Source organism: Callionymus lyra, chromosome 3, assembly GCF_982586985.1.
Source record: "Callionymus lyra chromosome 3, fCalLyr1.hap1.1, whole genome shotgun sequence".
Taxonomy (NCBI): Eukaryota; Metazoa; Chordata; class Actinopteri; order Syngnathiformes; family Callionymidae; genus Callionymus; species Callionymus lyra.
The window spans coordinates 14,475,681-14,488,190 of NC_141820.1; the positions used below are offsets into that span (position 1 = coordinate 14,475,681).

A 12,510-nucleotide genomic window follows, 5' to 3' on the forward strand; every position below is an offset into this window, starting at 1 on the left:
TACCACTTGAAATTCAATTTAAGACCAACTCGAAATATCAAACTAAATAGAAAATAACTCAATAAACAACACATTTATTAAATGGGTGTGGGTGAAATTTTAACTAATTTTTCATTTTAAAAATAAAATAAACATGACTTGAATAGATAATTAAAAACTTTCTTTGACTCTCATTAGCTATTTTGAACCTTTTTTTTCTTAACAAAATAGAGTGTAGACCTGTTGTCCGGTACCACTTCCATCCATGAATTTACTCTAATTTATTTTATTATTTTCATTTTGTAAAAATTGATTCAAGACTTTTAAATATCAATTAAGTCCTTATTTTTTAGCTTCATGAACTAAATGCCCTTTAAGTAAACACAGTATATATTTAAGAATATTTAAAAGTGAACTTTTTCTTTGCCATTGGAAATCATCAGAGTGCATAACTAAGAATAAATAAACATATTTATTTTTTAAAGGATCCATATTGTACTCTCAGATATTTTTTTTAAGGTTTCTTAAGGAATATTTATTTAAATAAATGGATTAAAAATCATTTATTCATCACATAAAAAACGAGTTAGTGGTATATTTCGTGTCTGGATTTGTTATTCAATCGTTTTTAATCTCATAACAATTCTATTTCCCTGCATCTATTTGTGGCCCTCGAGATAAGGCGGGTGACGCAGGGACGGACGTGCGTCTCTCACCTGCTGCAGGTATTTAAAGGCGACCCTCGCAGCTCTTCCAGCCACAGCCTCCTCATGAAGACGGACACCGGAGTCTCGACGCCCGCCGCCCCCGCGGGGAGGAAGCGGAGCCTGATCGACGACGCCCGGCGGGAGAGAGGCAGCGGCTCCTCGGGCTCCCCGGGACCCTCCAGGTTCGGAGACCATCAGGGGCCAGTGTTCGAGGAGAAGGACGGCAGGGTGGTCCTCAACGTCCTGTTCGCGCTCGGCCACGAGAAACACGCGGGATTCTTCAAAACAGGAAAGATATTCGAGGTGAGAGAAACTTTTATCAGGTGCAAAAAAATAAAAGAACTTTAGAATCTAATCTGGTGATGTTTTTAACATGGCGCAGATAAATGATCACGTGGTAATGATCTACCAATTAAAATCGATTATTGTAAAACTTTTATTTTTATTTTTTTTATAATTGTAAGGTAAGGTAAGGTAAGGTAGAACTTTATTGATCCCTCAGGAAATTTCCTTCGGGAATTTTTTTTTTTTCCAATAGCCACAGCAAATACAGCAATTTTTCATAAAAAAAATAAATCAAAATAAAATAAGTAAGAGTAAAACAAAGAGAAATAAAGAGAAAGAACAAGATGATACAATCTAAGTCTAAATTATTTATTATTAATTATTAATTCATTATGTATGTATGTTTGTTTTAATTCCTGTACAAAAAAGCAACATTTGTTAAATTTATAGCACATTTTTAGACGCAATATCTGAAACATACTATACTAATTATAACGTATTTTATATTTTTTTCAACAGTAAAATGAATCTAAATTTATCGATTGATGAATCTAATATAGTATTTATCAATCCTGTTTCAACATGTGTATGTAAAAAGTAAATACAGTATATGTATATATATATATATATATATATATATATATATATATATATATATATACAGTATATATGATAAGATGTATGTGTATTTCTAGATACATAATGGAATCAATTAAATACAATGAACAACAATTAACAATAAAAATGAATCAAATATTTATACTCAAATATTTGTTTTTAAATTCATCATAAATAACAAGTAAGTAAGTAAGTAATTTTTATTTATATAGCGCTTTTCCAGACCAGGGTCACAAAGCGCTTAAACAATCAAAACAATATTCAATAAAGTATATATTTTAAAGATCAAGATAAAACTGATAACACAACAGGAGTTCCAGAAAATCAAGGAAAAGCCTGAACAAATAAAAACGTCTTAAGATGTTTCTTGAAAGAGTCAGTAGATCCATCAAGCGCAAAGAGAGAGGAAATTATTATTATCATTTCCATTACTTTCAATGGCTTCTCCACCAGTTTGTCACGAACATCAACGTTTGTTCTCCTGCAGACGTTCGAGGCCAAACTCATTCACATCGAGAGCAGACAGAAGTCCAAGAACAGCCTCTCGGAGTTGGAGTTCTACATGAGATGCGAGGTCAACAACACGGACCTGGAAGTGTTCATCAACTCGCTGAAGCGAGTGGTGGACGAAGTGCGCTGCATCCACGAAGACAAAAGTAGGTCCAATTTATCAGGTGTAATTACATGTAACAAAGGCTCTAATTGGTCCCTTTTTTTTCAGTTCCCTGGTTTCCTCGACAGATAAAGGATCTGAACAAATGCAACATGTTGATAACCAAATTCAACCCAGAGATGGATGAGCTTCATCCTGTAGGTCATTTCTTTGCGTCACAACATATGATTAAGTCCCTTTATTTAAAGCTCACCATGCATTGATTTGTTTAGGGTTACTGTGACATGGAATACAGGAAGAGACGGGCTTTCATCTCGGAGCTGGCGTTCAAATACAACCAGTGAGTCAACTTTAAAAAATCACACATTTGATCAACCGTGTGATTCATATATACATGTTTTTCCTGCAGCGGTGATCCCTTACCGACGGTGGAGTACACGGCGGAGGAAGTAGCCACCTGGTAAGACACAACAACCCATGGACGTCAGTATAGAGCAGACCTGGGCAAAGTCCTTGACTTTATTTATGCGGCCCTCATAGTGTCAAGGTATCATGTACAAATGGTTCTAATGCATTAAAAAATGTATTTTATATTTATTATTAATTGACGTTTTCACATAACACTTCCCTCCTTTTTGTGTGTATTTTTCGAGTACATATTAATCCCTCAAAACATTTTTTTTAAGTTAATTGAAGAAATGTTTTGAAAAAAAACTCATCTATACAAGAATAAAATTGCAACTTATTTAGCTTAATAAATGTCACGGCCTAATGACGAATGTCCTTTTTTGTTAGGGATTTTTTCATCTTTCTTTTTGCTTGACGGCCCCTAACAACATTTACAGAATTGAATGTGGCCCCTTGAAGAATTGTAATTGCTCACCCCTGGTATAGAGACGGGATGCTGTTAATCGTACGCTGTGTTTATAGGAGAGCGGTTTACCAAAAGCTGCGAAGCGTCCACACCGTCCTCGCCTGTCGACAGTTCCTGGAGGGCCTGCAGAAGCTGGAGAGGGAATGTGGCTACGGGGAGGATCGCATCCCACAGCTCCGGGAGGTTTCCGCTTTCCTTAAAGGTGAGACAGAGATATATTATTGAAAAAACGGCCTCGTCCAGACAGAATTTGTCAGTAAATAAAACAAGCTGGACGTGGTAAGACTAGCGATAAAGGATGAGAGGCGGTTAAATAAGCAATTTGTAGGATTGCAAAATATCGTTTCTGGCTCCCTCTAGTGTCAGAAAGGGCGTAACTGCAATGTTACAGGATCCCCGTCCTCACATACTGGGTTGAAATTAGTTTACAAATCAAGATAAAGACCCTAAAAGATTCTCAGAGTGGATCGTCCACAAACAGTTACATAGTGAAGGGCATAATATTCCATCTTAATCTTTGTATCCTTTCTTTGTGTTATTTCCGTTTCTATAGTATCTATCTTTAGTATCTATAGTATCTTTCCATCCATCTATCCATCTATAGTATTTATCTATAGTATCTATCTATACATAGCTAATATTACATGAAATCTTAATAAAAACACGTTTTAAAATCGTACTTATTGCCACTTTAAAACGCTGAATTAAGCACAAATTAAATAAGAGTCTCTAAATATGTCTTGAAATAAAATAAATAAATGGTTTTGTACGATTCGATGTGTTAGTAGTATTAAAATATTGATCAGTATTAATGGCGGAAATGTCTTCCTTAGTTTACTTCTAATTGTTAACGCTTTCTTTTAACATTAAAGAAAGTGTTTATGTTACCAAAACATTCTTCATGTAAAACGTATATTCGGACCGTAGCCTAAAGTAATGAAATGCATGTTTTCTAAAAGCTAAAAAAAATAAAATAGCCTGTGACCAGAAAATGACGTGTTAATCTTTAAAATGTAGAGCATATATTCATGATAATGTTAAAAAAAAATGTAGAAGCCAAACGGCAAGTGTAGTTGAAGGACAACATCTTCGATTTGCTGGCATCTAGCGGTCAAATCTATTAGTGCAGCGCAAACCTTTTGTAAAATTGATTTTATTCAAGACAATTAAACGTTTAAAAGAATAGAAACTAATTAAAGGAAACATTGACAAAAATCGATTCAAACTAACAAAAAAAACGTAATGGATCATTGAAATAAAAAAATATTAAAGCAAAATTGAAATTGTAATTATTGTATATTATTGTGTATTTTTGTTTTGAGCTATTAAAACACAAACGCAATCGGCCAAAAAAATCTATATTGAAAGTTCAGAGACAAATATTAAAGCGTTTCGGAGAATGTCCACGGATTCCTGTGATCCACTTTTCAAACACGACATTCTGATTTACTCGCTCGTGTCACACAGTTTGGCGTCCTGCTGCAAAATAAGTGGTGTCGGATTCCACGCGGCATTATCTCCAGAAGCTTTTAGGGAGACGGAGACCAATGATGGATGTCGGAGAAGCTTGCCAGAGGTTGTTCTAGTTGGACCATGTGTGAAAGTGTGGCTCTCGTTTCAGAGAAAACTGGCTTCCAGCTCCGTCCAGTAGCCGGCCTGCTGTCAGCCAGAGACTTCCTCGCCAGTTTGGCCTTCAGGGTGTTCCAGTGCACACAGTACATCCGTCACTCCTCTGCACCCATGCACTCTCCTGAACCGTGAGTCATCAACTTGCTTTTTCAACTCTTCTCTTCTCTAACCCCCCCGACTCATGACTTCCTACTTTGACAGAGACTGCTGCCATGAACTTATTGGTCACATCCCGATGCTGGCCGATAAAGAATTCGCTCAGTTCTCACAGGCAAGTCTCTTAAAGAATCTTTTTATCTTATCTTAACTTTCATACTCACTGATCTGGTCGTCCTTCAGGAGATTGGACTGGCCTCTCTTGGAGCGTCCAATGAAGATATAGAGAAGCTGTCAACGGTAGGTCACGACACACCGCCTTGAATCTGGCGGCATCTAGTGTCGATAGAGTGTAATAACACCAACACTATATTCTGAATTCTTTCACAGTTATACTGGTTCACGGTGGAGTTTGGCCTCTGCAGACAAAACGGTGCAGTGAAAGCTTACGGGGCAGGACTCCTCTCGTCTTACGGTGAACTTGTGGTGAGTCGTTGGAAGATCCTCGGCTCTCGTGAAGGTTCACTGACCCTCGTGTCTCTCTCTCAGTACGCTCTGTCCAATGAACCGCAGTACAAACCCTTCAACCCGGAGGAGACGGCGGTCCAGCCGTACCAGGACCAGACCTACCAGCCCGTCTACTTCGTGTCTGAAAGCTTTGAAGACGCAAAGATCAAGTTAAGGTATTAAAACAGTCAATTAAAAATACATGGATGAATAAAAAATATATATACTGTATATTATTAGGATATGCTAAAGCTAAAGGATCATGTAGGGTCATTCATTTCCACCTTACAATTTATTTTCCAAGTCTATATAACCAAACTATACAAAGTAGTACAGGGTGGAAAGTAGGGGTGTGTATCGGCAAGAATACGTATCACGATATATTACAAAACTGTAGGATCAATTATATATTTGTAGTATTGTCCGAGTACTTGACTCTGGTGTTGCAGTATTTACAGACCACATGACTCTTGACGAAGTCGTAACTGATTTCATTTGTTTTTAAACCAAAATATGTCCAAACTTCAGCTTTAAAAGCTGCTAGAGGCAACTGTATCCTCTCGTCCTCAGGCATCTCCCAGGATTTCATTGTTCCTTTAGCTGTGGAGCATGTAATGACTGCTGCCATCTAGCGGCAGGAAGTTTAGTTGCGACCCAAAAATGAAAAAGACAGGGATATATATATGTAAATAAAAATTGAAAATATTTATTAAATAAATATGATATATATTATATAAAATAATTATTTTACACACTGTGTATTGAACTATAATAAGGTAACACATAAGCCAAAAATTAAATAAAAATGTCTATACAGTGCAGTCAAATATCGATTGAATAAAGTATCATGGAAAAAATATTGAGATATATAGCAGTATTGATTTTTTCAAGTGAGACTAGCACTGTTAGCAAATAGCTAAGCTAGCAAGTATAGCATTTATGATATTCTACAGCTTATTTTACATTTAACATAAAAGGACTTATTCAGCTTCCTAAATAAGCAAATAAAACCTATAAAACTCTGTGGAAATATGTCGTTATCCTTGTATTACCAATTATTATTTATTTTGGCCTCTTTTAAGAACATCACAATATTATTTATTATTTATATATTTTTACAATGCAAGTCACAGGCTGCACATAATGTATATTTACCAAACTTTCTGTAACAGGAAGTAAGACTCTGAGATGATGTCGTCTTTTTGCATTTTTGGTAGTTTCAATTTATACAAAGCACCTTCGTGGTTTATCCTTTCCTTAAAGATATCTTTACTCTGACATCAGTTTTACTTTCATTAGAAGTCTCAATACACTTGTATACATCAATAGTGAGTTCCCCATCTTATCTAAATCATCTTTAAATGTCACAAAATTAACATTATTCTACTTTGAGCAGACCATCCGGCAGGCCACATAATAGGACTTGGATGAGGGGTCGTGACAGTATTTAGAGTAGGTCAGAGTTAAAACTATAAAACTGATCATTTACCAACATTTATAGTTTATTGATTTAGTTCATTACTAGTTAAACTCCTAAAATAACTTGTTAAACTGTTAATAAATCTTATTTAAAACTGTATAATATTGTCCACAGTCCTTTAATGATTGATATTCAGTTTTTTATTAATCAAATAACTTAATTTTCTTAATTATCATTTGTTAAATATTGTTCTTAGATTTCCCATCATGGCATAAGAGTGGCCCCTGAGGCGCCGTCATAATCCACCTCTGATCCATCTGAACGGTTTTTCGTTTCTTCCCTCCAGGAAGTACTCGGCGACCATCCGGCGTCCCTTCACCGTGCGTTACGACCCCTTCACCTGCAGCGTGGAGGTCCTGGACCAACCCAGCAAGATCCAGAGCGCTCTGAGCCAAACCAGGGAGGACCTGAAGATCCTGCAGTCGGCTCTGGAGAAGATAAGCTCCTCCTAGAAGATCATTTCACACCAAGAAAAAAAACAAAAAAAAACACCACCAAGGATAATAAACCACAGCCGGTTCGACGGGTTCGCTGGAGAATTATGTTTATAATCTGAAAGTCTTCTGTAAAAATAAACCTATATTTTCACGATGAAAGTTTCTTACACGGTTATAAGCTACTTCTTCCCCTTTTTTTTGCGGAGAATACTTGGAAGCCACCGACCTGCATGTGTTCTGACGCAGAAGGAGCTGATTATCAACGGTTGATGGATGGACCTCTCGCTGCTGGTCAAGGCCGGAGCCACATCCACACAGCGGGGGCCAGGTCAGCGGGACCTCGCCGTGCACCGCAGCACAGATGACAGATGCTTGTTCTTGTGCGTCTCCTTGCCTAAGTTTTGACAAAAGACCAACGTTTTTTTTCTTTTTAATCTGCAGCCATTAAACAAAGACAAATCATCGGCATCTGCGAAACACATCAGTGGCATGGACTCTGACGCTGGCAAACGCTGCGATCTGATTGGCCACCTTCTGTTTCCGACACATAATTCCACTCTACACTAAATCCAGCCTTTTATTTTTTTTTTTTTTTGTTGCTTGGCAGGAAAGAAATCGGTGTCCAAAAAAAAAAAAAAGGGGTGATCTACTACTTGACAAGAACATAAGACAGATACGCACAAATACAAGCCAAGTCGGGAACATTTTGCATCTCATTATGAATCCACAAAAACTCTCTCCTAAACTAAAGCAGGAAGTCATAGATAAAAAATAAAAGGTAATCCGACTGTACTCAAGTTGGTACGGCATTTCCACGGCGACCGAAAACAAGCGTTTCCTCGGCTGACGATGGTTTTGACTAAAGTGTTACAACACAACCTAAAGCCAAGTTGCGAGGGTTTGACGTTTTTCGGGGGCGATCGAAAGCGTCAAAGTGTGAATTTTTTGGAGTGACACGGTCAAGCTGACATGAATAGAATCCAGATGTGGGACAATTCCTGGCTTTAAGAAAGTTAAAAAACCTCTGCTTTTTGGTGTTTCATCTCGATAGGTGAGAAGCTGTAGAGCGTTTCGAACCTTTGGCCCGTTGGCTCGGCGGCTCTCGGATGCATCGTAAACATAACAGTGGAGCTTCAGCTTAAAGTGAAGGATTCAGAGTATATTTCATCAAAATTTAAAAGGCAGGGTTAGACGACCTTGAGCCGAATTTATCTTCCATACAAAAGTCCAACCCCCTTTCTTCTGACTCCCCCCCCCATGAAGGAACACCTGAAGAGCAGCACACCAAGTAATCCTAGTTCAGTTATCAGTAACACTTTTGCTTTCAAAACCTACTTTTACACTTTTTTGGTTCAAAAGAGAGAATCAAAAATATAATGTATTGAATGACTTGATTTATAATTGGTACACTAAAACATGTAGTATTTGTTTATTACAACTAAAACGCTATTAGTAAGTGTTTGACATTTTAAAACTTAAAACTAAATTACTACTAATTAAGACAGTAATTTATGACATGTCCTGTGCCAATTTAGATTATATTTTCGGTGCATTGCACAGGCAATTTCGAATACTTTTGATTCAACACCAAATTAAATACACAAAAAAAATACAAAAAAACCCACACAATAAAACATATTTCTGCTCCAACAACCCTTGTTGAGTGTGAATGAGAAAAAAAAGCGATGCAAGTTCCCCTTTTTTACCAATAGCAGTGATTGTTTGTCACTGTCCTAACTTGGACATCGTTCTCAAAAGGGAAGGAGGCCATTGTAGTGTTAAAAAAAACTAAATCTGATGCTAACAGTAGTGATGTTTCGATGAGGTTTAATGATACAGTGTCTTAATTTCGAAAGACCACTAGATGTCACTCTCAGTTTGAAAATAATGCCAGGCTTTATTGTATTAGTAGATTAGAGTCACGTTTATAAAGAAAAAAAGTGACATCTAGTGGTCTTTAAAAATGAAGACACTGTATCATGATACCTCATCAGCTGTTTCATGAAGCCTCATCCACACATCACTAGTTAATATAAGTTTTTAAAGCAGTATAAAATCACGCATTCGTTGCATCATACATATTACAGATAGTGGTGTGTTGATGAAGCTTCATGAAACAGCTGATGATGCATCATGATAAAGTGTCTTAATTTTAAAGGCCACTAGATGTCACTCTCTGTTTTATAATCTTTGGATCTGAACTAATCAACGAAACCTGACATCATTTTCAACCAGAGAGTGACATCTAGTGGTCTTTAAAATCAAAAACACTGTATCATGACACCTCATCAACTGTATCATGAAGCCTCATCAACACATTACTACACTACAGATCATACTTTATCTTAACCACTGGAGTAAATATGAAGATTTTTGTTGAGCTGTTGCACAAACATGTACAAAATAATTGCTGGAGTTTAGTTCTGGACAAATCTTTACATCCATTGATAAAAACAATCTTTGCATCAAATAAAGCAAAAGTTGTGCATCAATGTTTAGAAACTTCCAGATAGATTCCATTCACTCATCCTTCCGACTTCAGGTCTGGGAAAGACTGTGGCAACATACTTGCTTTGAGATTAAAGCAAACGCCGGGCTTAAACAGATTTTAATCTCTCCCTTTGTTTCCCTTCATATCAGGCACCTCATTACTTCTATTCCGCTCCGCTGTTGCTGATCTTGGGCTTAAACTTGGCTGCGGAAGAATTACGCGAAAAGCAGATTAGAAGGAACTTGGTGAGGATATTAAGGCTGTCTGATCTCCCCTTCATCCATTTCACGGGTTGATTAGGAATCACTGGAGATCAAGCCGTGTGTGCTGCTGCTTAAGTCAGGTGGAATCAAAGGTAGAAGAGAAAGGTCAGGTTGTGACCCCGGGGGAAAGAAAAAAGATGAAAAAAAGGGTGCGTCTGGCCGCTCGGCCATCAGATGGCATCCTTGAGTCCGGTTTCCTCGACTCCCCCGAGAGAGACTCCAGTTTTCAGAAGAGCCCCGCTGTCTGAGGTTGGTTTGGACCTTCGAGCAAGTGCACAGATGGAAATGCCAGCTGACGTTGAGCAGTCTGTGTTACGACAGCAGATCCAGAAGAACCCGAAGCCACAGTGGAGAGAAGCAGCGGCGTGTTTGGCTTTGTGGACAGTGGTTAGACGGCCGCGTCCAAGAATTATATGAGGTTGAAGCTCTGGTGTGAAAATAACAAGACTTCTAAGAGCTTCACCAAAATCATTCATTAAGATGGAGGCTGCGCTTGTTTTCGCTCCTTGGATCAGATGGAGGTGATTTTAATTAGGAGGTTTAGGTTCGGTTTAAAATTGCTATGGAATTATTAAAAAATGTCAAAGGAAATAATTAAAAAAAAACAAAGATATGGATAATTTTGATGTTTCTGAAAAGCTCTAACATAGAAATAGCATCTGGCATTTTATGACGGTTATTTATTTCAATTATGCCATTTGTACTATACCATACTTTCAAAATAAAAGCATATTTTCAAGATAAAAACCCTCTACTTTACTACTACTACCACCTCTACTACGTTTTACATACCACTCCATTCTATTTATATGTTCTGGTTATTAAAAACCAACAATTTAGCAAAATCACTTAAAACACCTGCAGGAGCCAAGGTCTAAAGCAGTCTTTAAAAAAGAAAGGGGGGGTTTGAAAAAGAGTCTCCAGGTTTGCAAGTCGTTTGTGCCCCGAGTCATGTAGTCCAAGTACATAGGGCTTTTGTTCTTGAGTGAGAAAGACCATCAGTATCTACAGGTGAAGAAAGAGCTGAGCCATAAGGCAGATATCGTTATCTTTAACAACTGATTTGTGATCCCAATAAGAACTTTGCGTTAACCATTTGCGAGGAATTTTCTCCTTAAGGCTCAACTCTCATTCATCCAGACTATAGTTAAGGAGGAAGCCCCGGGACAGAGCCAACGATGCATATCATTCAAAAAGGTACAAGAAAAAAACTTTAAATGCATTGAATTGTTAGGTAGAACTCTAAAACTAGACATTTAGTCCAACGTTCCTCAGTTGTAAAAAAAAAAAAAAATGCAACCTCATCACCTTAAAGCCGATGAGCAGACTTCCTTGAAATGTAGACGGCAGTCTCGCTCGGGTGACAGCACAATGAGTACTTGTTTAGGGCACCACACGTTCTGAAACACGAACTCCGTGTGTGCTCCCCTGATTATTAGACTTCCTTCTTACCTTACTTTATTTTCATACCGACCTGAAATGACTCGGATCCTTTTGATTACGCTGGTTTAAAACACACACCGAGGGCCCGTCCGGGAACTGGACCTGCTCTAAATGGACATTATTTTCCTTATTTGGAGAAACATAATATTCAGCAATACAGGATGTTATACATATACATATATTCGTGTTTTTATTTGAAGAACATTAGAAAAAAAAGTGTATATTTAATAGAAATATTACCATCCAGTCGTTTCAATATGTTGGTAAAACGTGTGCATCTACTGTACTGAACCTTCCACAGGTGGCAAAGTCATTTTGTGTTTACTACCTTCTTGCAATTGACACATTGCTCCATTTAGTGACAGCCTGGTCATTAATTTACCGTATTTAAAGTCTATGTTTCCATGTCAACAGTGATCGACAGCTGTGATTGGATGGCTGGGCGGCAAAGCTTAACATGAGTTCTTGTACAGGTAAGCATTACTAGTAAGGTTGTTGCGAGGGATGGTACATCATAGGCAATGTTGAGATGCAAGTTCTAAAGTGTCCATATACTTGTTGTAAATATCAATAATTGATACATCATTTTTAAACTGACCACCTAGTCATGTTATGTGGCCCGCTAGAGCATCAAGACTATCATCGAGATAGATATACATTAATCGAAGGTATTATAGAAAGCAGAGATGACAAATGTTAGCCATGAAACTTAAGGAAAATAAGTGATTTATGTGGTATTCATAGGGTTAAAGATCATCTAGAAACAATTTCATTTTGGATTTATTTCATTTATATACTCTAAATTTGACTTAAGAACATTTTTGAGAGTTTTTTTTGTCCCCTCGAAGGATCAAGTAAACATAAAAATTTACAATTTGTTATTTAATATCCAATTAAAATGATGAAAGTTTTATACAATACAATAAAATCATAACACCCTTTATTTTCTAGTGTTGGCCCCTCACAACACACACCATTTAAAATGTGGCCCCTGAGTAAATGTAATAGACACTAATTTATATTATTGTTATCATAATTTTTATTTAATAATACAGATTGCCTGGACTGTCTGACTGCTTCAACATATA

The 12,510-nt window shown here is 37.2% G+C and overlaps 1 protein-coding gene across 1 annotated transcript; it reads left to right on the forward strand.

The window, feature by feature from the left end:
• The first annotated feature begins 709 nt into the window (after window positions 1-709).
• On the forward strand, window positions 710-7,347 carry th2 (tyrosine hydroxylase 2). The gene is made up of 12 exons (XM_087785729.1): window positions 710-989; window positions 2,077-2,245; window positions 2,311-2,399; window positions 2,475-2,542; window positions 2,612-2,662; window positions 3,133-3,278; window positions 4,698-4,833; window positions 4,907-4,976; window positions 5,045-5,101; window positions 5,192-5,287; window positions 5,351-5,484; window positions 7,075-7,347. The coding sequence occupies exons 1-12, from the start codon at window positions 750-752 to the stop codon at window positions 7,238-7,240; spliced, it is 1,422 nt and encodes a 473-aa protein (XP_087641855.1). The 5' UTR covers window positions 710-749; the 3' UTR covers window positions 7,241-7,347.
• Window positions 7,348-12,510: the final 5,163 nt, after the last annotated feature.

Coding starts and splice junctions, on each gene's coding strand:
- th2 (XM_087785729.1), top strand. CDS start 750: ATGAAGACGGACACCGGAGTCTCGACGCCCGCCGCCCCCGCGGGGAGG. Junction 990..2,076: donor AAACAGGAAAGATATTCGAG/GTGAGAGAAACT, acceptor GTTCTCCTGCAG/ACGTTCGAGGCCAAACTCAT. Junction 5,485..7,074: donor GACGCAAAGATCAAGTTAAG/GTATTAAAACAG, acceptor TCTTCCCTCCAG/GAAGTACTCGGCGACCATCC.